This window comes from Schistocerca cancellata, chromosome 4 (genome assembly GCF_023864275.1).
Source record: "Schistocerca cancellata isolate TAMUIC-IGC-003103 chromosome 4, iqSchCanc2.1, whole genome shotgun sequence".
Classification (NCBI taxonomy): domain Eukaryota; kingdom Metazoa; phylum Arthropoda; class Insecta; order Orthoptera; family Acrididae; genus Schistocerca; species Schistocerca cancellata.
In genome coordinates this window covers 375,553,488-375,580,916 of record NC_064629.1, presented here as the reverse complement: position 1 = coordinate 375,580,916, position 27,429 = coordinate 375,553,488, and the positions used below count along the sequence as shown (strand labels likewise).

The following is a 27,429-nucleotide window of genomic DNA, read 5'->3' as shown; positions in this document are numbered from 1 at the left end:
ACACACACCAGAAGCACTAGTGCCACCACACAGCCAATGCTCAATGTCAGAAGTTATCAGTAGTGAAAGTGGATATTAATTACCGATGGGTAAGATAGCATTAACTCTGTCCCTCCGTCATTTGTCGTTTGACTAGGAAGAGAACAGGATTACAGACAGAATTCAAGCAAAAACCACCATCTCTGTTTATAAGATCACTTGCTAGTTTAATCTCAACTGCTTCCTTAATAACATTATCCTGGTTACATTCCCATAAGTTGTTTGAACATGTGATACCCTGGGAGAAATTCAAGTTTCACATGATGAATTATTCACTGGGCACATCAAATGGCTGTACTCCTTTTTCCTGAAGTAGTGCCACCAGCATCAATGTGGCAGGCATTTACTTGTTACAATACGTAAGCATGCTCCTTACACATACTGCTCATTCAAGACCTTGTATTGCCTGAAGTATTCATTTCTGACTATTGATACCCACATATAGAACCTGCATCAGGAAGATCCAGTGAGTGAGTTAGCAGAGATAATAAGCTCACATTTGGGAAAGGGCTGTTCAGATCACTATCTGGCTATCCAGATTTAAGTTTTTCCCTTAATCAGTTAAGCTAATGAGATGATGCCTTAAAAATGCACAGCACTATCCAAGTGTATGCTCTCATCAATGATGGGATGTTAAAATTTGAACTTCCTTCCTTCCTTCCTTCCTTCCTTCCTATCAAGGCGCATTATGTGCCAAATTGTTGGATGGTTGTTGTGGCAAAACAGACATCAGCTGCATCCCAGTTGTTTTAGGCATATTCAAGGCTGCTTAGACTCTGCCACATTCTATGCAGTTGAGGTGATAGGTACATTTAATATTGGGTGGGGCAGGGAAATATCCCTACTTTCAAAATTATGTTGTGTAGAGGTGGGAGGTGTTGGAAGAGTGGAGATTGGCTCTAATGACACAGTAATAGTGGAATTTCCCATTAGGGCCACTGACAGTTGACAACATATGTTGCACAGAAGATTAGTAATTAAATGTGGGAATAAAATTTTGTTAGAACCAGCTGGGATGTCCACAGGGCATGCAAGAGTGGTGTAACCAGTGTCAACACAGGTGATGCCAAAGTACAAACAGACAGGGAGCTTATTACCTTATAGTGTATGAGAGAGAATGCCAGAAAACACCTGATTCAACACTTAGACAAAAGTGCCGAGTACACACAACACTCTTCTCTAAAGAGGCTACATGTAGTAACTCCACCTAAGGATGACACAAATTGCCTTTCAGGTTGTAAACTTTGCTTAAAGGAATGATCTGAAGCCGTGAAGTTAAACATTAGGCCAACCACGAGCTCTGACAGATTCAGAAAAGGGGAGCACATGTGGTCACCTGAGTGGGGAGAATCATGTCATTAACTGCTGTAAAACAGTTGCCTTCCTTCCATTCATTCTGAGTTAAGCCATTTCATCTGAGTCCTGGATACCAAAGGAAGGTTAGCTCTATTAGTTGCAGGATACCCTGGTAAATAAAATGAAGTATCTACAGCCACTGCTACCTTGGAGTACACTGCTACGAGTCTGCAGCCATCTGGCTGTGAAGGGAACTTCAACTTTGTGAGTTACAGTGACTGACTGGAGATGAGGGCCAGATCAATCTTCCATGAATGAGGGACTGATCTGCCCACCTGTGAGCTGTTCAACTAGGGGGCAGAGCACCTGTGTCGCCACTCTTGAGCAGTATGAGTACCGCCTTACCAGCTGTATGCTAGGACCACCTGTTGCACTGTCCTTCATGTCACAGTTGGGTCTACACACCAACTAACAACAGGGCATGCAGATAGTGCTGAGCCTAAGTGCAGCTTTGTTCAACGAGAGCACAGAGGATCAGAAAGATTTTCACAGCCACGCCAGGCTATAGCAGTGCACCACCACTGGATCGTCCTGTGGCAAGGCCGCAGCGCTGACCCCCGACAACACCAGCGCCTGCACCTATGAAGTCCTTGCCAGGTGCTGATTTTCTACTTCGTGCCTTCGTACAATACGGACTGATCACAGCTGCTCCTATTTAGTGCTGGGGAGAAGGCAGAGTGAATGTAAAATTCTTGCTAATAAATGATTGTTATTGAATGATATCTCATTATCACCCCGGCACTACACAGGACTCCACTTTCACACTTCCACTCATTTGTCCTACGTTCACATAGGAGGCTGCATATGTTGGTCTGCTACTTGAGGCTTGGTTGAATGAGCAATGTGCTTTTGATGTCAAGACATAATTTTTCCAAAACCAGCCTATCACTGCAGTACAGCATGCTGTGCATACTTATTACCTAATCCACCCTTGAAATGTTGTTCCTGACCGGAAATTGATTTTTTTATGAGCGGATACGAACCTTGAAGCATACAGTACACCTTTAAGTAGGCCACATTGTGCACCAGATGCTTCACAGTGTTATTCAGAACTTCAGAAACTGGCTGTAGCAGTATGTCATCAATGACAGACATTGCTTGCAAGACCTGTAGTTGAAAACCTCATTAAATTAACTTCCAATCATATCTTACTGATTTCATAGTAGAATTTTGTTTTACCAAGTTGTTTTTAACCTTCGAAGTTAGTGGTACTGCCCTGCCACACCCTGTAGTTAAATTGACTTGACTTACTTCCTGTTGCTCCTGTTGGATCATAGGGCAGCAGTAAAGACCTTCCATCTTGTTCTGTTGGCAGCCAAACATTTCACTTCACTCCATGTTTTACCAGCTTCCAGAGCTTCATCTTCCACCGTTCTTTTCCATGTCTTTTTCAGGTGGCCCTGTCTACGTGTTCCTTGTGGGTTCCAATCCAGTGCTGCCTTTTCAACAGCTTCTTGTTGTTTGCGTATTGTGTGACCAGTCCACCTCCATTTTCTTTCCTGTACTTGTTCACGGATTGGTTGCTGGTTTGTCATCTCCCACAATTCATCATTTGGTATAACATCTGTCCACCTCACATTTATAATTTGCCGAAGACACCAGTTTATGATGACTTGCAGCTGGTTTACAATCATGTTTGTTACCTTCCATGTTTTGTAACTATACAGTAGGACTGACTTTATGTTGCTATTGAACAAGTGCAGCTTGGTTCATCTCGAGATGTTCTTACTACGCCAGGCAGGGTACAGTTGTACAAAGGCTCCATTTGCCTTCCGTATCCGACTCTTTACATCCTCCTTGGCCCCTCCATCTTTACAGACAGTACTTCCTAGATATACAAAGGAGTCTACTTGTTCCAATTACTTTCCATACACTGTTGGCTTCACTAGTTTTTCAGATCACATTCTCATTTCCTTAGTTTTCTGAACATTTATTTTAAGTCCTGCAAAATGTCTGCTTTTAGAACCTCAGATGCAATATTATCCATTCCTGGAGCCTTCCTGTTCTTTATCTGGTTGAGAGCTATTTTAATTTCAGTCTTAGTTGAAGTTTTTACATTGATTCTGTCACTGGCATCTGGAAAATTCCATTGCCTCTCCCTCTCTTCAGGTGCTCTCTGTTTAAGGCTTCAGAAAAATGTTCTCTCCAGCTTCTAAGCTAGTCATCTTCTGTCATCAACAGTCAACCCTCTTTGCTTTTCACAGGTCTGTTCTTGTTGAAACCTTTTTTTTGGACAACAGTCTAGTGATGCGTTACAGTTCTTTTGCATCACCCCTTGCTGCAGCTGTCTCTGCTCTGAGAGCTTGCTCATCCATCAACTTTCTATTATCATTCCTCACACTCCTCTTTATTTGAGAGTCAGTAGCTGCATACTCAGCTTGCATTCGAGTTTTCTGCTGTCTTGTTTTACTCATATTTAATTTTGCCTTAATCTCCTTCCTACAGCTGATCAAATTCCATGTACACTCAGACATCCAATCTTTTTTCAGATGGTTTTTAAAGCCAAGGACCTGTTTGTTCACATTGCAATAGACATTCTTAATCTGAGTCCATGTATCATCAACAATATTTTCATAATTTTCCTGTGCTTCTTGGAGTGCCTCATAGTGGTTCCTTAGCTCAATACAGAAAGCTTCTTATTTTGCTGTTATTCTAAGTTTTCCCACATCATATTTTTTGTTCTGTTGTTCGAACTTTCCATTTGTAGCCATGATTTTTAGTCTAAAATTTGCAACAATATGGTGGTTATCACTGCCAACATCAGCCCCATATTTATTTATCACGTTCATCAGCGACCTTCTGAATGTTTTGCTTAGCGCTATATGGTCAATTTGGTTTTCCATTCGGTGATAAGGGATACCCATGTAACCTTAAGGCAATTCTTGTGTGGGAGTAATGTACCTCCAATCAACAAATCGTGACTGGCACAGAAATTTGAAAACATATCCCCATTTTCATTCATTTCTCCGATACCATGGACTCCCTTTACATGCTCTAGGCCATCATTACTCTTTCCAACTTTTGCATTTAGGTCTCCCATAATAATAAAAATGTCTATTTACTAGTACTTTTAATGGTGTAACTTAATGAGAGCTAAAACTCTCATTCTGTTCAGTATCTGAGGTTTCTGTAAGAGCATAGCATTAGATGACTGTGACATTTCGAATGTTTGTCTTAAAACGTGCTGTCAGTAGTCTTTCTGAAACCGATTTCCATTCCATAAGACTCTTTTTCGGTCCTTTGGTTAATAAAAGTCCAACTCCATTTTTGTGCTCTGCATTCTCTCCAGCGGGTCCAGAGTATAAAAAGGTGTATCCGTCTCATGTTTGGATTTCTCCAAAATCTAGCCATCTCACCTCACTAAGTCCGAGAATGTCCAACCTGTAACTCGTTATCTCCTTTGTAACCTGTTTCAGTCTGCTGACTTCTCTCAATGTTCTAATATTCCAGAAACCTATTTCCATTGTCCTTTTCATGCCAAAGGTCTTCATATTTTAGTGTGTCCGGCTGTTCTTTTCTGCTGTTTCTTTAATCATTTGTTTTTGGGAGTGCCAGTCATTGGCCCACAGCTCCCTGGTCTGGTGGTGGGGCTGCCACCTAAGAGCTTCCAGACTTGCCTGATTTTCTTTTAAGGGTACCCACCTAGGGCAGCTGGCTTCCCTACGCCCAAGAGTTCCCCCCTTCCCATTATTATGATTTGAGATGGCACAGGAAAAGGATAGGGTAAGGACAGGCTTGGAATAGGTGAAAAGGACCAGTAGGCTGTTGTGGGACACACTTCGTCTGGCTCCACCACCTCGGCCAATCCGGCATGGGTGACCCTGCTGGTAGCTAAGCCACCGCTGGCGTAGCCCTCAGGATCCAGAACACACAAACCTCCTCGCCCACACAGTCAGTGCTACTGTAAGGCGGTGTCCCCTGAGGAGGTATAGCTAAATTACCCTACAGCAAAACCCATGGTTATCACCCTTCATAGCAAGCCTCTTCAAAAGTAGAACGATATGCTGTTACAGGGCACATGCAGTGCCCCAAAATTTATTCACAAAAATTAAATGGGGAAAAAGATAAATCTGAAGTAACTTACCTATTACACATCCAAAGAGTCCTCTCAAAAGAAATTTCCAGTTGTCTGAAATTCATCAAGAGACAACATACTGAAATAGTGGTATAGAAACAGTGCTACATGCAACCAAGCTTTTGAAAATGACATGCTTTGCAGATTACCTTACAGTAATGGAACTGCGCAATACCCTTGATTATATTACTATTATACTAACATGCAGTGATATTATGCAACTTGACATTGTAGAGCTGACCGGGTATCATCTTGGAAGAGGTGCCTTGGGGTAATTGGAGGTGATGACAATGACTGTGAACACACGGGTAGCTGTATCCCTGTCCCTGGAGGCCTGCACCTAAGTTTACAAAGAGCCTTCCTGATGCTGTCTTCCCAATGAAGAGTTACAGCCATCCAGTTGGATGTAAGAGGTCCCTGTGGTCAATTGCATTGCCAAGCAATAGAAGAACTGATGTGTTGGGTGTGCCTCAGGGTGTGGACTGCAGAATGGTGGGCCACACCTTGTAGAGTCTTCTTTCTGAAAGCAGTGGAATCATATGAGATGTATATGTTTTACGAAAGAGGGGCCAGCTGCCACCTTCAGAAGAGGTGTCCATGTTTGCCCGTTGACTTTGCTTGGTCCACCCTTCAAATTTTAGAGTCCCGTAAGCTGAGTGGGTGTGCTAGTGTGCTAGTGGAGCCTTGTCTCCTGATGGAAGGAAAAATTCTACCAATGGTGTCATTGTGATGTGGTGACATCCCTGCAGAAATATATCTAATTCCCTCTGTTCTGCCTCTTGCAAAAGGGCCCTGTTGTATCACAATGTCCAGCAACTTGTATGTGTTGACATTCTGCTTTCTAACCCTGTTCAGAAAGTTTTCAGTGCACCACCACCACCACAACTTTTGCAACACGTTGTTCAGTTGTTCCCTATAATAACTATAGCTGTTTCTTCACCTGTATCATCGCACCGTGCTTGCCCTCAGAATTTCAAATGTCCACATATTCCTCAAATGCTGGTTACACATTGTGTGTGCCATATCATCTCCCAACGAATAAAATCTGGCCATATGTAAAAGCTGTTCCTCCCATCTACATCACATCTTTGCAGCTGTTATGAAAAAGGAGAGAGTAGGATAGTGGTACTGTCGTGTAGTATGGGTCCTGACATACTTGTCGAGGATTGATCTGTCCAATGCTCTCTTAATGCACCCAGCTGCTTGTGCTGCTTTGTATTGTCTGTTTTTATTTGTGCCCTCTGTTTCACTAAGGTCTGAACTACCTTTACAGTGGTAAGCATATCCACCTCTGTTTTGTTCATTGCAAAGCCTTTGTCCATAATAAAAGAAAAAATTCAGTAGGAAAAGAACCAACATCAACACCATAGTCTTATTTCCTGCCACTGCACACACCTGATTCTTGTATCTGACTACTAACTGTGGGCATGCCCTACATTCCCTGGTGTAATGTCCAGGCCTTCTGTTGAAGTAATTAGACACTGCTTGCTCAGCCTTAACACATTCAGGACAGTTGTGTTGCACAACATTGTTGCTCATAGGTACTGGCTCTGGTGAGACAAGTGTGACAACTGGCTGATGGTGCCAGTGTTAGAGAGGCCAGTTTTGGCTGCAGAGTGATGTGTGCCGGAAGCTGTGGCATGGGATCTCTAGTACCACACTGACTGTGGATTTGAGAATGCTCACTTGACAACACTATCCTTTACTAACTATGTGAGGTTCCTACAGTACATCAACAGCTGTGACCAAACTGCTGACTGCAGCAAGGCTCATCGGCCAGGATAGTGCGAACAGCACACAGCCTGAGGTGGCTGTTGAGGGCGTGCAGGTGTCTCGAGTTGAACCCGAGACCCTCAGAGAGTGTCAGTTGATGGCACCCATTGGGTAGCCTCGCATTGTTGTATTCAGTTCAAAGCTTGCAACCGTAAGAGCTAGCTGACTGCATGTAGATTGTCAGATTTGCCCAGTGATGCCGTTCGATGAGGCCTTCATAGCTAAGCTGCACGTTCGAACAGTGACCTACATGGTGACAGTGCAGATCGAATGCACCGAATCCACAGCACCGAGAAGGAATGCTGCTGCTGGCTGAGCAAAGAGCATTTCCACTCACTCTGGCTTGGTGTGTGTTGACAAGAACTAGGTTTCTAGTGTTGTGGTCCAGCATGTAGCAATCTAGTACATCCCTGATGGTAGAAGGCCATGTTGCAGTGTCTAAGGCACCACTGTGGAATTACATCAGTCACGGGCTTGTATGCCCCTCAGCATGTTGCAAGGGCACATCTGAAGTTGATGTCTTAACACTGCAATATATACTGGTCCGTCCTTATGTTATACCTACTCCTAACACCTTGCTACATGGATCGTACTCCTATAAAAGCCACAAGTGCAAAATTTTTCCTACGCAGCCACACATTATGTGATTGTGTTATTCCTGTCCTGTACAGGTGTTCAGATGCCTCTGAGCACTATGTGACTTAACATCTGAGGTCATCAGCCTCCTATAACTTAGAACTACTTAAACCTAACTATCCTAAGGACATCACACACATCCATTCCCGAGACAGGATTCGAACCTGCGACCGTAGCGGCCGCGCGGCTCCAGACTGAAGCGCCTAGAATTGCTCAGTGTCACAGGTGTACCCTACCCTGTATTGGACAGGGGGCCACATACAAAAGTAATCGTATTGTATACTGGCTCTGCTTTAACTTTTGCACAGGCTTTTGTGTGGACATGACTACCTAACAACTGCCCACCTGAACGATTAACCACTACTGTACTGTGCCCACATTTACTATGTTGGAGCACCAGTAGGAAGGATTAGTGAGTGATTTCACTGTTACCTGGGGCACACCTGAGTGTGAATATTGTATTTAGCACACTGTTGATAAATGCACTTTCTTTGTCCTCCACATAATGAGCTGTATGAGGAATATAGACCTATAAATGCAGATATAACTGCAGGTGAGCTACTTTGAGCTCTGAATAACCACAGAATGAGGAAATAGCAAGATTCTACAGAGTGCCTTGATTTCACCCATTTGAACTGCAGAGCTTGACAACCACTGAAGAAATTGGGTGTAGATTATAAGCAAGAGAGATGCCAACGTGGTATCACTTCAAATGAAGTCCCAACACATGTATTCCAGAACTGTAGCAGCCATGAACTGGAACTACGATAGCCTTGTGAGGACACAATTAAGACTCAAACACTCTCAGCTAGTTTCTTATCAGGACTGATGAGGTTTTTTATTTTTTTATGCATTCAGAGCTCGTGAAAAATGTGGACTTGAAAACTAAGCAGTAGTTGTTACAGTTATGTAACATTATTTTGATTTTTGGATAACTTCCAACAAAATTTAGGGCTGCAAAAGTAATAGCTGCCAAAAAACCTGGCAGAGGTGGCAAGAAAGAATCACATTACAGACCTGTATCACTACTTAGTGTTGTTTATGAGCTACTAGAGTGAATATCCAACCATTATCTGACAAAGTAAATGCTCTCCATTGAGCCGGTTTTCGAAAGAATCACATTTGTTGTGATCAGGATTTGACATTAAAATTCTTCATTGCAGCAACCTGCCAAAATAAACTAGAGAGTGCACCTTACATTTGTGTTTGATACCATATGGCAACATAACCTGCTACTTAAATTCACGGAAATATTACTGTGAAAAATTGTGGGTAATCTAATGAACAGCATGCTTACTGATGGATGATTCCATGTATTCCTTGGAGAAAAAGGTAGCAGATGGTGAAGGGTGAATGATGGACTACCATAGTGCTCTGTGCTATCACCAACCCTTTTTAATTTTTATACCATAGATACACCCAGTGCTTGCTCTTAAAATATCCAGTTGTGGATAACATAGAATTAGCTTATCAAGTGTGAAACCTGGGTAAGTGTGAAGGAGCTTTAACCACAAATGTACATATAATGGATGATAACTTCAAGAACTGGGGATTGAAGCCAATTCCACTTAGGTAAATGCTTACCAAATTAATAACAGTGAGGTGAATCACATACTATATTTCATCTTCAAAAATGTTTCTCTGGAACATAATCCATACCCAAAATACTTGGGGGATTCATTTTGCACTTGGCCATTATTTATAAGAACAACTTAGAAATTATAGCAAAAAATAGTGAACACTTGAACTGACATTTTTAGAAAACTAGCTGGGTTAAGGCCAATTTGCACTGGCCATCACAGCAGGGTATATTCACATTGTCTGTCATCTCACGTCCAGTCAATTCAAGTCATGTGATCTCAGCTCACACGGCTGTCCTCAACTGTTTTTAATTTAACAGATAACAAAGACATCACATAACAACTGATACCAACCATGAAAACTGTGACCTAACAAAAGCATGACAAAATTAAGTATGGATGATGAAAACAATCAAAACTTTGTTCCCAAGAAACCTTGAAAATGTCATGAAGTGATGTGACAGCCAGTGTGAAATGGCCTTCAGAATGGTTTGGAACCGCTGATGCTCTTTGCTGTTAAATTGGCATTGTTTTTTTTTCCTGTGGCAGATATTGAGCTCCAGTATGAAGAAACAATAAATATGCATGCTAAATTGGTGTTAAATTAAATCAAACAATGAAAATAATTTGTGGCCTTACTACCGTAAATCAACACCTTACACCACATTCAGTTAGACGAGAAGCAGCAGCCTTTAAGAGATTTAAAACAGTGTACTACTCATCAGGACTCACTTCTAACCAATCAGCTACATAATATATGTATCAGAAGAGTAAAACCCAGAAAACAACCCTGGCCAGCACAAGATGTGCCTCCGCTGTATGATATATGCCAGGGATGAAAAGAGGTTTGGTAAAGTTTCTTCCAGCAAATTCTCACCTTAATTCCGATCGTGTTAAATGTGTGAATGGATTTGGTCATTGCAGGAAACTATGTACAGCTCTGAATCAATTCTGTATGTCATGGAAGGTGTGGTGCCTGTTTGTATGAATGGGGATACAACGATGCCCTCGTGCGCAACCTTGCAATTGTGCACACTATGCAACACCTGACTGAAAAAGGTTGACTACAAAAATTTCATGGTTGACTCAGTGAAATGTGTCTGCTAACACAAAGATCTGTGTACTGATTGTGAGATTTAGATATTAAGCTATGAAAATTTTTTGGAGCTTGTTTCTTTACGTTACATATTGTCTAATGTATCTGTAACCATTTATACACGCCTGGAAATGGAAAAAAGAACACATTGACACCGGTGTGTCAGACCCACCATACTTGCTCCGGACACTGTGAGAGGGCTGTACAAGCAGTGATCACACGCATGGCACAGCGGACACACCAGGAACCGCGGTGTTGGCCGTCGAATGGCGCTAGCTGCGCAGCATTTGTGCACCGCCGCCGTCAGTGTCAGCCAGTTTGCCGTGGCATACGGAGCTCCATCGCGCTCTTTAACACTGGTAGCATGCCGCGACAGCGTGGACGTGAACCGTATGTGCAGTTGACGGACTTTGAGCGAGGGCGTATAGTGGGCATGCGGGAGGCCGGGTGGACGTACCGCCGAATTGCTCAACACGTGGGGCGTGAGGTCTCCACAGTACATCGATGTTGTCGCCAGTGGTCGGCGGAAGGTGCACGTGCCCGTCGACCTGGAACCGGACCGCAGCGACGCACGGATGCACGCCAAGACCGTAGGATCCTACGCAGTGCCGTAGGGCACCGCACCGCCACTTCCCAGCAAATTAGGGACACTGTTGCTCCTGGGGTATCGGCGAGGACCATTCGCAACCGTCTCCATGAAGCTGGGCTACGGTCCCGCACACCGTTAGGCCGTCTTCCGCTCACGCCCCAACATCGTGCAGCCCGCCTCCAGTGGTGTCGCGACAGGCATGAATGGAGGGACGAATGGAGACGCTTCTGCCTTGGTGCCAATGATGGTCGTATGCATGTTTGGTGCCGTGCAGGTGAGTGCCACAATCAGGACTGCATACGACCGAGGCACACAGGGCCAACACCCGGCATCATGGTGTGGGGAGCGATCTCCTACACTGGCCGTACACCACTGGTGATCGTTGAGGGGACACTGAATAGTGCACGGTACATCCAAACCGTCATCGAACCCATCGTTCTACCATTCCTAGACCGGCAAGGGAACTTGCTGTTCCAACAGGACAATGCACGTCCGCATGTATCCCGTGCCACCCAACGTGCTCTAGAAGGTGTAAGTCAACTACCCTGGCCAGCAAGATCTCCGGATCTGTCCCCCATTGAGCATGTTTGGGACTGGATGAAGCGGCTTCTCACGCGGTCTGCACGTCCAGCACGAACGCTGGTCCAACTGAGGCGCCAGGTGGAAATGGCATGGCAAGCCGTTCCACAGGACTACATCCAGCACCTCTACGATCGTCTCCATGGGAGAATAGCAGCCTGCATTGCTGTGAAAGGTGGATATACACTGTACTAGTGCCGACATTGTGCATGCTCTGTTGCCTGTGTCTATGTGCCTGTGGTTCTGTCAGTGTGATCATGTGATGTACCTGACCCCAGGAATGTGTCAATAAAGTTTCCCCTTCCTGGGACAATGAATTCACGGTGTTCTTATTTCAATTTCCAGGAGTGTATATGAAGTACTTTTGTAAGAATGTAAAATGACCATGTAAGCCCTAATAATAATAATAATAATAATGTCATCATCATTATAATGTGACCAAGAGTAGAGTAGATCAATCAGTATTAGATTATGCTGCTGGGCACGAAATACTCAGCTTGCATGGCTACTTTACAACCAGTGACATTTAGACAGCCCAAACCACCCCCCCCCCCCCTTTTTAACCTCACTAGTCGTCTCTAAATTACAACTTTTCTTAATTATGCAGGTGACATTTTTCCTTTGAACCTGAAATTCTCCTAGCTTTGCTCTCACCTAGCCACTGCCCCACACCCACTTCCACCCCTCTCACTGTTTCCTCCACTTCACTCACTCTATACACACTCTCTCCTCTCTGTAGTCTTCCATTCCTCCGTTCTATCTCCTTGCAATCCACCCCTCAGCTTCATTGTGTACCAAATGCATCTCTCTCTGCTGTGCCACATTCTTATTGCATCCTCTTGCTGCCTCTCCCTATGTTGAGGTCAACCACCTTTCTCCTCTTGCCATCTCCATTTGACACAATGTCACAAAGTTTTATGTCTTAGTTATGTGCCCATTGATGACACAATGCCTCAACTGTAAGGTGAGTTGTTATACTTACTCTTTCCAATGCATATTTGGTGTTCAATAAGGATGAAATTATGGCTGCCTGAAGTTGTTATCTGTGCAGGTTTGTTTGTTAAAAAAGTTCAAGTATGGTTAATGATATTCACCCATTTCACTTCATGCTATTATGCCTGGAACTGTGGGTCACACATACAAGCACATGCGCGCCCCCCCCCCCCCCCCCCCCACACACACACACGTAGCTACATGTGTGCCTCTACTTCATTAATAGTGATGGTGGTGATTCTGTCTCTTTCAGGGAGGTGACGGCATGACTGCATTACATGTGGCTGCAAAAACAGGAAATCTTGAGGCTTGCCAGTACTTACTGTCAGTACCAAACACCAAAAATAATTTTGTGGATACAATTGATGATGGTGGCTGGACTCCATTGGTTTGGGCTACAGAGAACTGTCATGCTGATGTTGCAAGGTATTTAGTGAGTGGAGGTGAACATTATGCTGTCATTGCTAAGTGAACTTGAGGTATTCTTCAAATGTCAGCTAATTTATGATTTATGTTTAGGTTCCTTTTGAAAAAAAGAGCAGACCCACATATAAGAGATGTGGAACAAAATATAGCTCTTCACTGGTCAGCATTTTCTGGTTGCATGGATGTATCAGAAATGTTAATAAACTATGGATCTGAAGTTAACTCTGTGAATATACATGGTGATACACCTCTGTAAGTTCATTATTTTGCACTTATATTGATTTGAAATAAGGTTTAATAAATACAGTCATCAAAATTGCCATTATATTTAAAAATACACACTTATCAAATCTTTTACTCTGTTTTACTGGAAAGTAATTACCAGGCACTTAGTAAAATATCAGGATACTAATTTCATCATTAAAATGTTTGTTTGAAGCTGCAACAGCTTGTTCTAAAATATTAAGCACAGTATAAACATGAACTTACGATTTCTACAGGCTTTACAATTTTCAAACTTCAAGTTAGAATGGGTAAAATAAATATGAATAGTCCAGAATGAGATTTTCACTCTGCAGTGGAGTGTGCGCTGATATGAAACTTCCTGGCAGATTAAAACTGTGTGCCCGACCGAGACTCGAACTCGGGACCTTTGCCTTTCGCGGGCAAGTGCTCTACCATCTGAGCTACCGAAGCACGACTCACGCCCGGTCTCACAGCTTTACTTCTGCCAGTATCTCGTCTCCTACCTTCCAAACTTCACAGAAGCTCTCCTGCGAACCTTGCAGAACTAGCACTCCTGAAAGAAAGGATATTGCGGAGACAGTTTTAATCTGCCAGGAAGTTTCATATCAGCGCACACTCCGCTGCAGAGTGAAAATCTCATTCTGGAAACATCCCCCAGGCTGTGGCTAAGCCATGTCTCCGGGGTTGCATTCACCTTAGCATGAGTGGTAGGTTTTAATGCTTTCTCTTCACTTGGGGGTGGGGGGTGGGGAGCTGGCCACCACATGGCATAACTTTTTGTCCTGCAAGTCTGAGTGTTTTCTTCTTCAACAGGTTCAGGCATGCAAACAGGGGAGTGGTTTATTTGCTCGGGAGCTCCATTGTGAGACACGTTATGGAGCCTCTTTGGGAAACAGCGTTCATCCGTGGAAAAAAATGCAATGTGGACTTGGTTCGTCTAGTGGGGAGGGCTCTTCCAAGAGGTGGAAAAGACCCTGACTGCAACTATTTAGGGTGCAGGGTGAGATCATCCTCAAATTGTACTCTCATGTTGACAGCAACGACTCCCATTGCTTGGATTCTGAAGCCATCCGTAGTTCCTACACACAGTTCACAGAATTGGTGAAGACTGCTGGCAACTGCTGACATTGCTCACAGGGTGCAAGCTGAGTTTACAGTTTGCAGTATTATTCCCAGTGTCAATCGTGGTCCTTTGGTTTGAAGTGAGGTTGAGGGTCGAAACTAGTGACTCAGTAAGTTTTGTGATGTTATGGATGAAGGGTTCTGTATATGCCTTACAGGCTGGAGTATTCTGGGGTTCTCCCAGATACATTAGGGCTGTATTGCACAGAGGAAGCATCTACTTGGGTAGCAGAATACATCTGGAGTAAGCATTTTGCTAGTAATAGTTTGAGTTCTCCTGGTGAACACACGCCACTCAATATGTAGAGAGCAAAATCTGATTACTTTGACTCTCCCAATGTCAACATTTTAACAGTAAATTCCTGAAGCATTCATAATAAAATCCCTGAATTTACCACCCTTCTGGAAAGTTGTCATGATCATTTTATACTCTGGATCAAATTATGCTCTGGATGAAACCCAAACTAGAACCCTAATAAATATATAACGAGGACATAGAATGTATACTGAAGAGACAGGTTAGACATCAGAATAAAGGGGTTCATTGCAGTTGACAAAAATATTACATCTAGGAAGATTGAAAATGAGGCTGTGAAGTTAGCTGAATGCAAGTAAGCACTCCAGCTGCGCCTCTCTTGAATCTAGCTGAAAAATGATTGTTGTAAGTAGACTATTCTAAATGATATGGGCCACACAAGGTTTACAGTTCAAATACTTAAATGGCACTTTGATGTTGAATCACCTAATGTTTATGTCCAGATTGAATCTACTTTACTAGAATTTATATGCAGATGAATTGTAAGCTACATACTACACTCTGTTGATGCCATGTAATGTGATTGAGTGCAGTAACCTAATATAACATGTGCTGATTCACAATAATTAATGTCTGGTAAGCAAATCATTAAAACATTTGCTAATTATACTGTACATTCAAGTAGATAGTCATATTGAAATGAAGACAGTGTGCACAGTAAGTATAATTTGGAAATAACCCAGTTCACAGTCAAATCTTATTCTCACAGGTAGCAGAAGGCCTTAGAAGGTTAACACATTTCATGAGATTAATTACAAGTTCTCAGTTGATCATTAAAAACAGACACTGAATATACTGTCAGAGATGAGGTTTACGAAATACATTTTCGATTTGTATTCTGTGCTAAATCACCTATGGTACATTGTCCAGTAATTTTGGGTACAGATGTCGATCATTTCATAACCTTCCACAGCCTGACTAAAATGGCTTCTAGCAACCTCTCTCACATAAGATTACAATAATTAAAACTGAAGTTATATATTATTGTTTGCTGGAGTTTTACGAGTTACAATTAAAAACTTACATTCCTAGTTAATTGGGTAGTGTAGAGAGATTCTTCTGAATGTACGCTTTTAGATACAGCAGTAGTTGCTGTTGAATTATGCTGTCTGGTTCACCAAAATACGGGATTCTATTTCAGTAACAGTGTTTTAGTTAAGAATGCTAATTACACTGCAACTAAATGAGTGCAAAAATTGCTAACATATTTCCAGCATTAACTGTATAAGCACTATAATTTTTTATGTTTTTTTCTGCCTACTCTATCCACAAGTTAATAACTGGGTATATGTTTACATGTGAACAATGATAATGAAGTTTGAAATTACGGGTATTATTAGTTAACAGTTTTCAGGTAATCTAATTGCACCAATGGTTTCTAATTAACCAAATGGATGTAATGGATAAAAAGATCAAGTTGGATAAGCCCTGAGTTGATATGTGAGGTTTTTGGTACTTGTGCACGTCATAAAAAAAAAAGACTATTGAGTATCCAGAATGAGATTTTCACTCTGCAGCGGAGTGTGCGCTGATATGAAACTTCCTGGCAGATTAAAACTGTGTGTCCGACCGAGACTCGAACTCGGGACCTTTGCCTTTCGCGGGCAAGTGCTCTACCAACTGAGCTACCGAAGCACGACTCACGGCCGGTACTCACAGCTTTACTTCTGCCAGAACTCAATACTATTGAGTATATTTGGAAAAAAGTGTGTGTGTGTGTGTGTGTGTGTGTGTATAAGAAGAACCTAACAGTTGGAAATACTCCACCCACTTTGTCACATCGGCCCCACATTGGGTTATATAGACAGACATTTCCAAATAGATGACAATAGAAACCAATTTCTAGACAACAAGCCACAAAATTTTTAGAAAATAGTTCACACATCAATATTCAAAAATATTTTGGTAAACTAACTATAAACATTTAATATAAAGAATTGCAAACTGTACAAACCATACTCCAGTACAAAATAATATACTGTAAAGAAAAAAACACATTTCAATATCAAAAGTTTGTTCCTGAAGATAAGTAACATAGCTCAAAGCAAAAAACAACTACACATTCAGTTTACAAAAGGAAGGAATTACTCATCTTCCAGTCATTTCACTGATGTATTTTTACACAATTACAGTTGTCACTATTCCACGTAGCTGCATTGGGTCCAGACCTTGTACAGGTACAGATGGTTGTCCCATGTCCTCCAGTTTTAGCAGTGTCCCTGGAGGGAGTTATCCTCCGTCATTGTACATGGAAAGCAAAATGAAACATCCTGCTTTATTATACAGATAATTACCATAACTAAACCTACAAGAAAATGTTACATATTCATAAATAGTATTATATACATATACAACATGTTCCTAAAAATGTCACAATAGTTTACTTATAAAGGTAATGTAAAGAGAATGGAATCTGTTCTGTGTACTCCTGTATTTCAACTCAAATCAATACCTCACATCAATGGAACTCAAAAGTCAAGTTCTTTTCAAATGACCAACCACATATTTTACATATTACACGAGTAAAAAAAAAACCATGATCACAGTACCATTACATAATTAATAATTAAATTAAATTAACAGGATGGAAGCTGTTTCAAATCATTGTTTTACTTCACTCAAATTAGGTTACTACTGTCACTCAACTAGACAATTAAATTCTCGTAAAATTCCCAAAATGTCACCAATTTATCCACCCTTGTCAGAATATTCATACCATTTTTTAGTTACTGTTGACAGTTAATTAGCAGAATATATTTCTTTTAACATATAATTATTACCTTACGCCAGTCATTACCCAGGGCACAAATAGCAAATTCCAACAGAATATAAAATCCAAATATGCAGGAGTATATAAACAGCACTTCACCATAATATTACTCTTACATTCAACCATCCAGTTTCAGTGTCGCAAATTACACACACATACACTCCTGGAAATTGAAATAAGAACACCGTGAATTCATTGTCCCAGGAAGGGGAAACTTTATTGACACATTCCTGGGGTCAGATACATCACATGATCACACTGACAGAACCACAGGCACATAGGCACAGGCAACAGAGCATGCACAATGTCGGCACTAGTACAGTGTATATCCACCTTTCGCAGCAATGCAGGCTGCTATTCTCCCATGGAGACGATCGTAGAGATGCTGGATGTAGTCCTGTGGAACGGCTTGCCATGCCATTTCCACCTGGCGCCTCAGTTGGACCAGCGTTCGTGCTGGACGTGCAGACCGCGTGAGACGACGCTTCATCCAGTCCCAAACATGCTCAATGGGGGACAGATCCGGAGATCTTGCTGGCCAGGGTAGTTGAGTTACACCTTCTAGAGCATGTTGGGTGGCACGGGATACATGCGGACGTGCATTGTCCTGTTGGAACAGCAAGTTCCCTTGCCGGTCTAGGAATGGTAGAACGATGGGTTCGATGACGGTTTGGATGTACCGTGCACTATTCAGTGTCCCCTCGACGATCACCAGTGGTGTACGGCCAGTGTGGGAGATCGCTCCCCACACCATGATGCCGGGTGTTGGCCCTGTGTGCCTCGGTCGTATGCAGTCCTGATTGTGGCGCTCACCTGCACGGCGCCAAACACGCATACGACCATCATTGGCACCAAGGCAGAAGCGACTCTCATCGCTGAAGACGACACATCTCCATTCGTCCCTCCATTCCCGCCTGTCGCGACACCACTGGAGACGGGCTGCACGATGTTGGGGCGTGAGCGGAAGACGGCCTAACGGTGTGCGGGACCGTAGCCCAGCTTCATGGAGCCGATACCCCAGGAGCAACAGTGTCCCTAATTTGCTGGGAAGTGGCGGTGCGGTGCCCTACGGCACTGCGTAGGATCCTACGGTCTTGGCGTGCATCCGTGCGTCGCTGCGGTCCGGTCCCAGGTCGACGGGCACGTGCACCTTCCGCCGACCACTGGCGACATCATCGCTGTACTGTGGAGACCTCACGCCCCACGTGTTGAGCAATTCGGCGGTACGTCCACCCGGCCTCCCGCATGCCCACTATACGCCCTTGCTCAAAGTCCGTCAACTGCACATATGGTTCACGTCCACGCTGTCGCGGCATGCTACCAGTGTTAAAGACTGCGATGGAGCTCCGTATGCCACGGCAAACTGGCTGACACTGACGGCGGCGGTGCACAAATGCTGCGCAGCTAGCGCCATTCGACGGCCAACACCGCGGTTCCTGGTGTGTCCGCTGTGCCGTGCGTGTGATCATTGCTTGTACAGCCCTCTCGCAGTGTCCGGAGCAAGTATGGTGGGTCTGACACACCGGTGTCAATGTGTTCTTTTTTCCATTTCCAGGAGTGTATATTACCAAATGGTGACGAGCTCAAATAGATTTTCGGTATAACAAGACGACACACATAAGTATATAGTCAACATAACAATGCTCGTTCATGACTGTTAGTGCCATCATATCATTCCGATGTTATCTAGAGTAGTGCATTCTCAATAATTTCCCCACTGCAAAGGCAGGCTCCCTAATCATTAATACTCTACCTAAAATTTCTCATTGCTTCTCATTATTACTTCATTATTCTGTTGAAGCATCATTGTACCTCATTGCTCCATTATCTAAGAGATAAGCACCTGCTTTTCTCCTCATATGCAAATAATGAATCTACAAAACCATAATCTGCAGTAAAAAAGTCCTAATAATACATGCAAACTTTACACTCATTACATAACTGACAAAATAATAGTTGCTAAAATAATTGCTTCACTGTATTCCGTCATGTTACTTTGTACAAACTTTGCTTCCTCATTCCACATACAACAGGCAAATGTATCTTAACTTCATTCTATTTTACTGACACCAAAAGGGCTATATCATGACTTATTTCTGACACAAATAAACAAACTTTCTCCATAAATAATTGCAACTAGTACAAACTTCTTCTCTGCACAGACATGTCCCACACTTGCCTTCTCATCTGAACACCACACTGGCTGATTTCATGTGCCATAGTGAGACTCAGTCTTGAATGTTTGCACTTAGTGAACAATATTCTACCAGTTCTGCACACGTTGACAGTTGACTAATTTTCAGTTTGTCACTTGTTTCTCTCCATACTGGCCCATTCATGGGGCAGTGGGTAAGTCAAAATATATTCTATACTCTTTCTCGCAGGGAAAGTAGCCCAGTATCATAACAGGAGAGCTTCTGTAGAGCTGACATTTTCTTCCTGAGTGACAACATAAATTGTGAATGTGTAGGCAGAGAACAAAACAAGTATTAGTTGTGTTATTGCAAATGTTTTATGGTTATGAAAAAAATCAAAACTTGTACACTAACTTTAAGTAAGGGCAAACATTGTATTACATATTCAAATTATCTGTTTTATTTTTGTTATATCATTCTACAATTCCTCCTAGTATTAGAATAGTTAATACAGTCTGAGATTCATGATTTGTAAGAATTAGGGGTAACAGCAATCTTTGAAATATTTCTTGCCACTCTCCTTAACTCTGACAAATACTAAAGATTTTCAATACAGTACAGTGAGTCATCTTTCAACTAACTGAATGTCACACGCCCAAATAAGCTAACACAATAGACAGTGTATGTCCCAAAGATAAATACATTTGGAGCTCTACAATTGTGCGGGTTGAAGTTTCATGGTGTTCCATTGGTTTTATAATAATCCGTCCCAAAGATAAATACATTTGGAGCTCTACAATTGTGTGGGTTGAAGTTTCATGGTGTTCCATTGGTTTTATAATAATCCCTGTGGATTTATTATAGTCAAGGATATGTAGATATTTTTGGTGCTTCAGCATCTAGTATAATCGAGGTGATGTTTCTGCCTTGATGAAAATTTCCGAATTGACAGTGCTGGACTTGCCAGGATCGATATTGATCAACATGGGTGTAACTTTTAAAGCCACCCCCTGGCCTGCACAGTCATCCAATGTGAGCATTATTAAGCATCTTTCATCACTTTTGGAACACTGCACTTCATGCAGTTTTTTTCCTCACATCTTTTAATTATGTCTGTTCATATGTTTACATTTTTTTGTAACCATCAATTCCAAGTGGTGATATGATTAACTGGATTGGAAAAATGAATTTCGCACATGATGTGTGGATCATCAAATGCAGTAGTGGAGGCCACAAAATAGAAAGTAAATCAGTGAAATACCATGAAGTGAAAAAAAAAAGTTTTTTTTTTTTTTTTTTTTTTTTTTTTTTTTTTTTTTTTTTTTTTTTGACTGACATGAGAATACTGATTAGAAATTAGAAGTAATAAGCAGATGAGGACAGTAGATACAAAAGATTTTTATTTTGTAGGCTTGCTGTACTCTTTTATATGTCAAAACATTTTGAAATTTGGAGAAAAAATTATCATTAGCCCTTTCTATATCTAGGAAACAGGAAGCAGAAAGTTGTTGCCCGGTGTCAACAGAGAGTGTACAATTTTGAATTGTACCATGGTGCTGTTAACTGTAAGAGTGGGATTGGAGTCACATGGTTCAGTTCTTGGTCTGCTGCAGATTACAGAAGTTTGATCATGAAAGACATAGTAATTCATTAAATGACTTAGGAAGTAGAGAAGTGGGAGACATCAGTATGTGTCATATGGAAACTGGTTGTTGCGTAACTGCAACAATGTGTAGAGTGCACAGTACCTGACAAAAAAGTCTTTAGAAGACACAATCTTGTCATCACTAGCTGATCATGCAATCAGAATCACACTCTGATCTTGTACAGAACCAGAGTGATGCTGTCTTCACTATGGAAATAATCTCCAATGTCTCTGGAATGAAAATATGAGATGTCCATACTAATTGCATGAAATTCATTTAGTCATTTAAGTTTATGCTAAAGGCTTTATACAGTGTCCAATTTGTGGATACAGAGTGCAGACTCAATGGAAATTAGAAGTAATTCAACTATGAAATGAACAGTGAATGTAAAAAAGTTAAAGGAACAGAATGTTCAATTGTGGATGTGTGAAGAGATCAGTGCTTCAAGGAAGAGACTGCATGAGAAAGAGAAAACATGCAGAAGAAGAAAGTGATGACAGTTGGGGAACTATATTGAGCTGTAGCAGTCCCCTCCAGTATTCCACCAAAAGCAAACGCAATTTAAACATAGCAAGTCATCGAAGAGTTATGATGAACCATTATTGGACTGTTGCCAAGGACAGTCGTGTAGCTTTTCGACCTTCATTTGTAACTACACAATCTCAGAAGCATTTCACAGTGCCATAACCCAGTTTGACCAACCAGTGGTCGTCATCATCAGAGTAAAGCCACATGCTGCAAGTACTGACTTAATATTCCCACTGCCATGTCAGGATTAGTATACTAATACTAGTATTGAAAATGCAATACTGGACATTAATGTTGACAACCCAATAGGAATGTGCAACACCACTTGCAGAATGTGCTATGTCTGATGATGACCACTGGCCCACTGAAACCAGTTGCAGCACTGTGGAATACTTTTGTGATTTTGTCACAAGAAAATTAAAAAAGGCATCACATAATCTTCATTAATAGTATGTGATTTTTTTCCAAAGTGTAAGTTTTATTTCTCCCATGTTAGTAAGCTTTGATGAAGATTTTGATCCTGTATTTAGTACAAATGTAGTTTACGTATTTTCACAAAAAACTTCGTAACACAACTTAAACATTTAAATTCTATAAGAAGAGATTTATGGGCTTTGTAATGACTCAAAGTGTCAGCATTTATTATTTTGTTTTTGATCTAAGATTCATTTCTTAACCAGGCATGTTGGTGCTAGGCGAGATAAATATGACTGCGTTCTAATGCTCTTGTCACGGGGAGCGAGAGTTGATGTTGTAAATAGTGCTGGCAACTCACCACTTGACTGCTGTGTAAAAAGAAGCAATGAATGTTATACTGCAATTAAACTTAACATTCTCCTTGGAAATGTGGTTCTGAATGTACGTGAACCAAGTGAGAAAATCTTATCCAAGTAAGTAGAACATCAATACATGTTAATAATTTGTTATGTGCACTTTTGTCACACAGCAGGACGTGAAAACAAGGGGAAAATTTAAGCCTATGGAGACATAGTGTTAATATTGTATTTCTGTAATATTGGTAGATGTTCTTCACTAATGTTTCATTTTGAACTGAAAAATGGTTTTGTTTACGTGGGTTTTTAAAAGCAACTGTGTTGCACATCTCTAGTTCAAATGCATAACTTAATAAAATTACTTGCTTTTGGGTAATTTTAAATGGTGGGAATTTGTCCAAAATTGATGAAATATTTTCAACAGTTGAGAAATGGCGAACAGAATTAAACATTGTCATATTTCTCTGCGAGATTATCCGTGTGCGTGAGGTCCCAAAATAGCACTCCAGGTATCCAGTCTACTCAACGAGAAAACATTGTACAAACTGCTTTGATGTGAAGGAGTGCTACATTGAAAAATAAGGGCACTTTAACCCATAAAAGCAAGAACGTTGTTCACTGTCAGAGTGAGAACGTTTAATTTTTGCCTTGTATATAGTGATTGTGAAGTTATTAGTTGTTTCTATAAGATGAGATAAAGCGCATAAAAGTACACATCAAATTACTATGTCTGTTTTATTTATTTCGATGTGTATTATGAGTGTTAGTTTGATTATTTTTTCTGCAGTAGTTACCATATTCATTTAGCAATAACTCTGCTAACCAATGACTATGGGACCACCATATTAGTTAATAATTTAGTAGAGCAGTATCAACTCAGTGAGTGATTATTTTAAAGACTTGATTCATTCTGTCAGCCATTCATATACAGGGTGAGTCAAAAAGGACTTCATGAATTTGGAACGATATAGAAATTTATTGACGTAATTTACAGAATTGATAGACATGTCATTTTATAGCAAAGAACCTCAAGTTTCACATAAAAGTGTCAAGTGTCATTTTGATTCAATGTGGCTACCATTTGTGATGCGGCAAACATCCCAACAGTAACCAGTTGCTTCCCACACTTGTTGCAGCAAATCAGCCATAACTTGTGCAACAGTGGCAGAGATTCAATTTTTCAGGTCAGCTGAATTGTTTGATAGGGGAGGAACATACCCACAGTCATTAATAAAACCCCAGAGAAAGAAATCCAGTTGTATCAAATGGTGTCAACAACATGTGGGCGACCTGGTGATTTATCATGTCACAGTGAACAACCGGTCTCAACAAAGTTCTTGTGCCAAGAGTAATTGCAGGCTATCTTGGAGGTTCTTTAGTGTATTCGGTGTGAAGGTTGTTTCAGAGTTTGTTTCATGAAACCAAAACATACAGTAAGTGTGCTTCGCATCAGTGAAAGTAATTGTTTTAACTGTGCACCACACCACCGCTCCTGTTGGCGGAATGGGATACTGATGTACTTTGTGAATTAAGCTTTTGCTTGTTTGCTACAAAATCACACATCTACTGATTTTTAGTTATCTCAATAGATTTCTGTATCATTCCAAAGTTGTAAAGTCCTTTCTGACTCACACTGTGTTTTAATCACAAGTCATAACCAACAGGAGGACCTTCAGAAGTGTGAGACCCTTCAAGTAATACTCTAGCAGAGAATAGCAGCTACAATAAACTCTTCGTGTAGGCTGTGCTAATTATTAACTATTATTTATGATAGCTTGTCATCTTCTGGCATAGCAAAGAAGTAGTGTATGAGGAATAACGGGGGTTTCAGGTCAGTCTGCAGTTTCCAAGTGGTTACGAGCAGAAAGACAAAATTCAGTAATGGCATGCAATTGCTGGGATCAGTGTCAAACACTGTCACATGGCACTTCGGAGAGGTGCAGATTTTAGGACTTGATAAAAATACTTGCAGGAGACTCAGAGAACTCAAGGCTCTGAATCAAACTTAATTATTTCATTCAGACTAACTACTACACTGAAGACTCATTCTCAGCTTCAGGAAAAGCAAAATATTTGACTGTTTGCACAACAGAAGTTAGTGTCTGAATTCGTGGGGTGAGAGCTAACAGACGTAACAGTCACTAATAGCATCTTAAAGTACAAGGGATGTTTAATAAGTAATGCAACACTTTTTTTTTCCTTAGCCAATTTCAACTGCAAAAATGCAGAATTTGTTGTGGGACATCGTGAAATATTCCCACTTCACCCCTTTAGTTTCATGAAGGTGAAGGTGTGATAGGTGGCAGGGCTATACATAGCCTTCAAAATGCTGTCTGTAACAGAGGTGCATTCACCATGCAGAGAGCTATCATTGAGTTTCTTTTGGCGGAAAACTAGTGCTCCGCTGATATTCATAGGCACTTGCAGAATATCTTCAGAGACCTGGCAGTGAACAAAAGCATGGTGAGGCATGGGATGAGCCGTCTGTCATCATCACAACAAACCTGTCCATTCCCTCGTGCCGGCCAGCCGCACACAGCTGTGACTCCTACAGTGTTTGAACACGTGAACAGTCTCATTTGACAATGTTACTTATAATCTGTCTTGATTGCATAAAATGTTTATTCACATGACCAGTTTCGGTTCCTCTAGAACCATCTTCAGATCTGCAATTTCGGTTACAGGAGTAACCCGTTCACACTCGGCAACCTTCACATGCTGCATCACATAATTACGCAGCCATGTGAAGGTTGCTGCATGTGGACAGGTTACTCCTGTAACCGAAATTACAGATCTGAAGATGGTTCTGGAGGAACCGAAACTGGTCATGTGAATAAACATTGTATGCAATCAATATGGATTATAAGTAACATTCTAAAACCACTGATTGCGGTTATCCCATAAGACATTATATCTTTTTTTGCAACATCTCATTTGAGGTGATCGATGGATCAGCAACAAACACTGCATTGCTCAACTTGACATCCTTGTTGGTAGTGCTGACACATTCATCAACCAGTTGAGATACTCAAAGCTGTGTGCTGTCTGTGTTCCTCACTACATAACAGATGACCATAAAGAGCAACAAAGGGCTGTGTGTGGAATTGCTTGCCCATTACAAGACTGTTTGTGACAATTTTTTGTCAAATGTCATCACAGGCAATGAAACATGGGTTTATCACTTTAAACCGGAGACAGAAAGGCAATCCATACAGATGCACCTCACCGCCTCTCCTACGAAGAAAAAGTTCAAAGCCACACCTTCATTCAGTAAAGTCATGATGATGGTCTGGGACTCTGAAAGTGTTATCCTGTTTGATTTCCTCCCTCGTGGTGCAACAATCAGCTCGGAAGTGTATTGAGCTATCCTCAAGAAATTGAAAAAGTGGCTTCATCGTCTTCATCGCCACAGAAATGCAAACTAACTTCTTCTTCTCCATGACAACACAAGACCTCACACAAGTCTGCGCACTTGGGAACAGCTCACAAAACTTCTTTGGGATGTTCTTCCTCATCCATCTACAGCCCAGATCTCATGCCTTCTGACTTCCATCTGTTTGGCCCAACAAAGGATACACTCTGCCGGAAGCAGTAAATGGATGATGGGGAGGTTATTGATTGGGCAAGACCTTGCCTACAACATTGACCAATTGAATGATACCACGCAGGCATACAGGCCCTCTCAGTAAGGTGGCATGAAACCACTACATTAAATGGGGATTATGTTGAAAAATAGGGTTTTGTAGCTAAAAGAGTGGAGAGTAATATGATGAATCTTGAATAAACCCAATCTGCTTTCAGTAACAAAATTTGTTGCGTTACTCTTTGAATGCACTGCATACAAAGATTTGAGAGCAGCACCCCAACTGAGAAAACTTAATTGGAGTTTCCCTGAGACTAGCAGTGAGTTACATGGAGTTGGCATCCCAGCAATCTGACTGAGAGAAAGCTGTTTTGAATATGAAAACCCAGAGTTTTTCAAACATCTTGGTTGATGCATTGTTTCTCTTTATCAGTATTCAGCTCACCAGTGCATTGGCATTTTACCAGCATTGACCAATCTGTCATGAGTCTCTGCTCCTCCCTGGTGCCTCTGGCCAACCATGTTCAGGTCCTTTTGCTTCTAGTTCATTGTAGGTAGGAATGTTCCTAGTGTTTACTCTAACAAACTCCGTGATTGATAGTACCTGTATTCAGCTGAAAGGTAAATGTCATTGCACAGTCTAGTGTGGCTAGCAACAACAGTGTTCAACATCACTTTGCTCTACCCTAAATTTGGAGACACACTGTCGGAAATGGGGACTGCTGTTCCAGCAGTTTTACTCATTTCCCATCTGAATCGAATTTGTGTGTATCCACTAGCATTGCTGTTGTTGGGAGCTAGTATAGTGCTTGCCGTGTATGACTGTTGGCAACCACTATCCACTGTGACACCTGATACACCATCTACACAGTGTATGATGCTACTGGTTAATTCTCTGAACTGAAGCTCCTACCATGGGACAGGTTCAGGGAGCTTCTGCAAGTTCTCATGGACCTCATGTAACATAAATACTACCACTTGTGCCTACTGTCTGCATTTTGTCTCTCATTTCCTGTCTTGGAGTGCCCCTGCTGGCTTTCAACAGCCTCAGGCTTAACAATGAGTAGGTCAATAAAATGTCAGTACTACATGACAAGCTGTTGTATGTTACATTTCCAAACATATTTGTATTACTGTATTAACTCTTAAAAATTCTGTAAAATGAACA

The 27,429-nt window shown here is 41.6% G+C and overlaps 1 protein-coding gene across 5 annotated transcripts in view; it reads left to right on the top strand.

Moving 5' to 3' along the window:
- Positions 1-27,429, top strand: part of LOC126183767 (serine-rich adhesin for platelets) — a 367,472-nt gene that overhangs the window by 251,628 nt on the left and 88,415 nt on the right. For all 5 annotated transcript variants that reach the window (XR_007536807.1, XR_007536808.1, XM_049926000.1 and 2 more), the window contains 3 exons: positions 12,970-13,142; positions 13,236-13,394; positions 22,586-22,795. Coding sequence is in view for 3 of the 5 variants with exons in the window: in XM_049926000.1 (XP_049781957.1) it covers positions 12,970-13,142; positions 13,236-13,394; positions 22,586-22,795 (542 nt within the window). In the remaining 2 variants the exon portion in view is untranslated. The remainder of the gene's footprint in view (positions 1-12,969; positions 13,143-13,235; positions 13,395-22,585; positions 22,796-27,429) is intronic.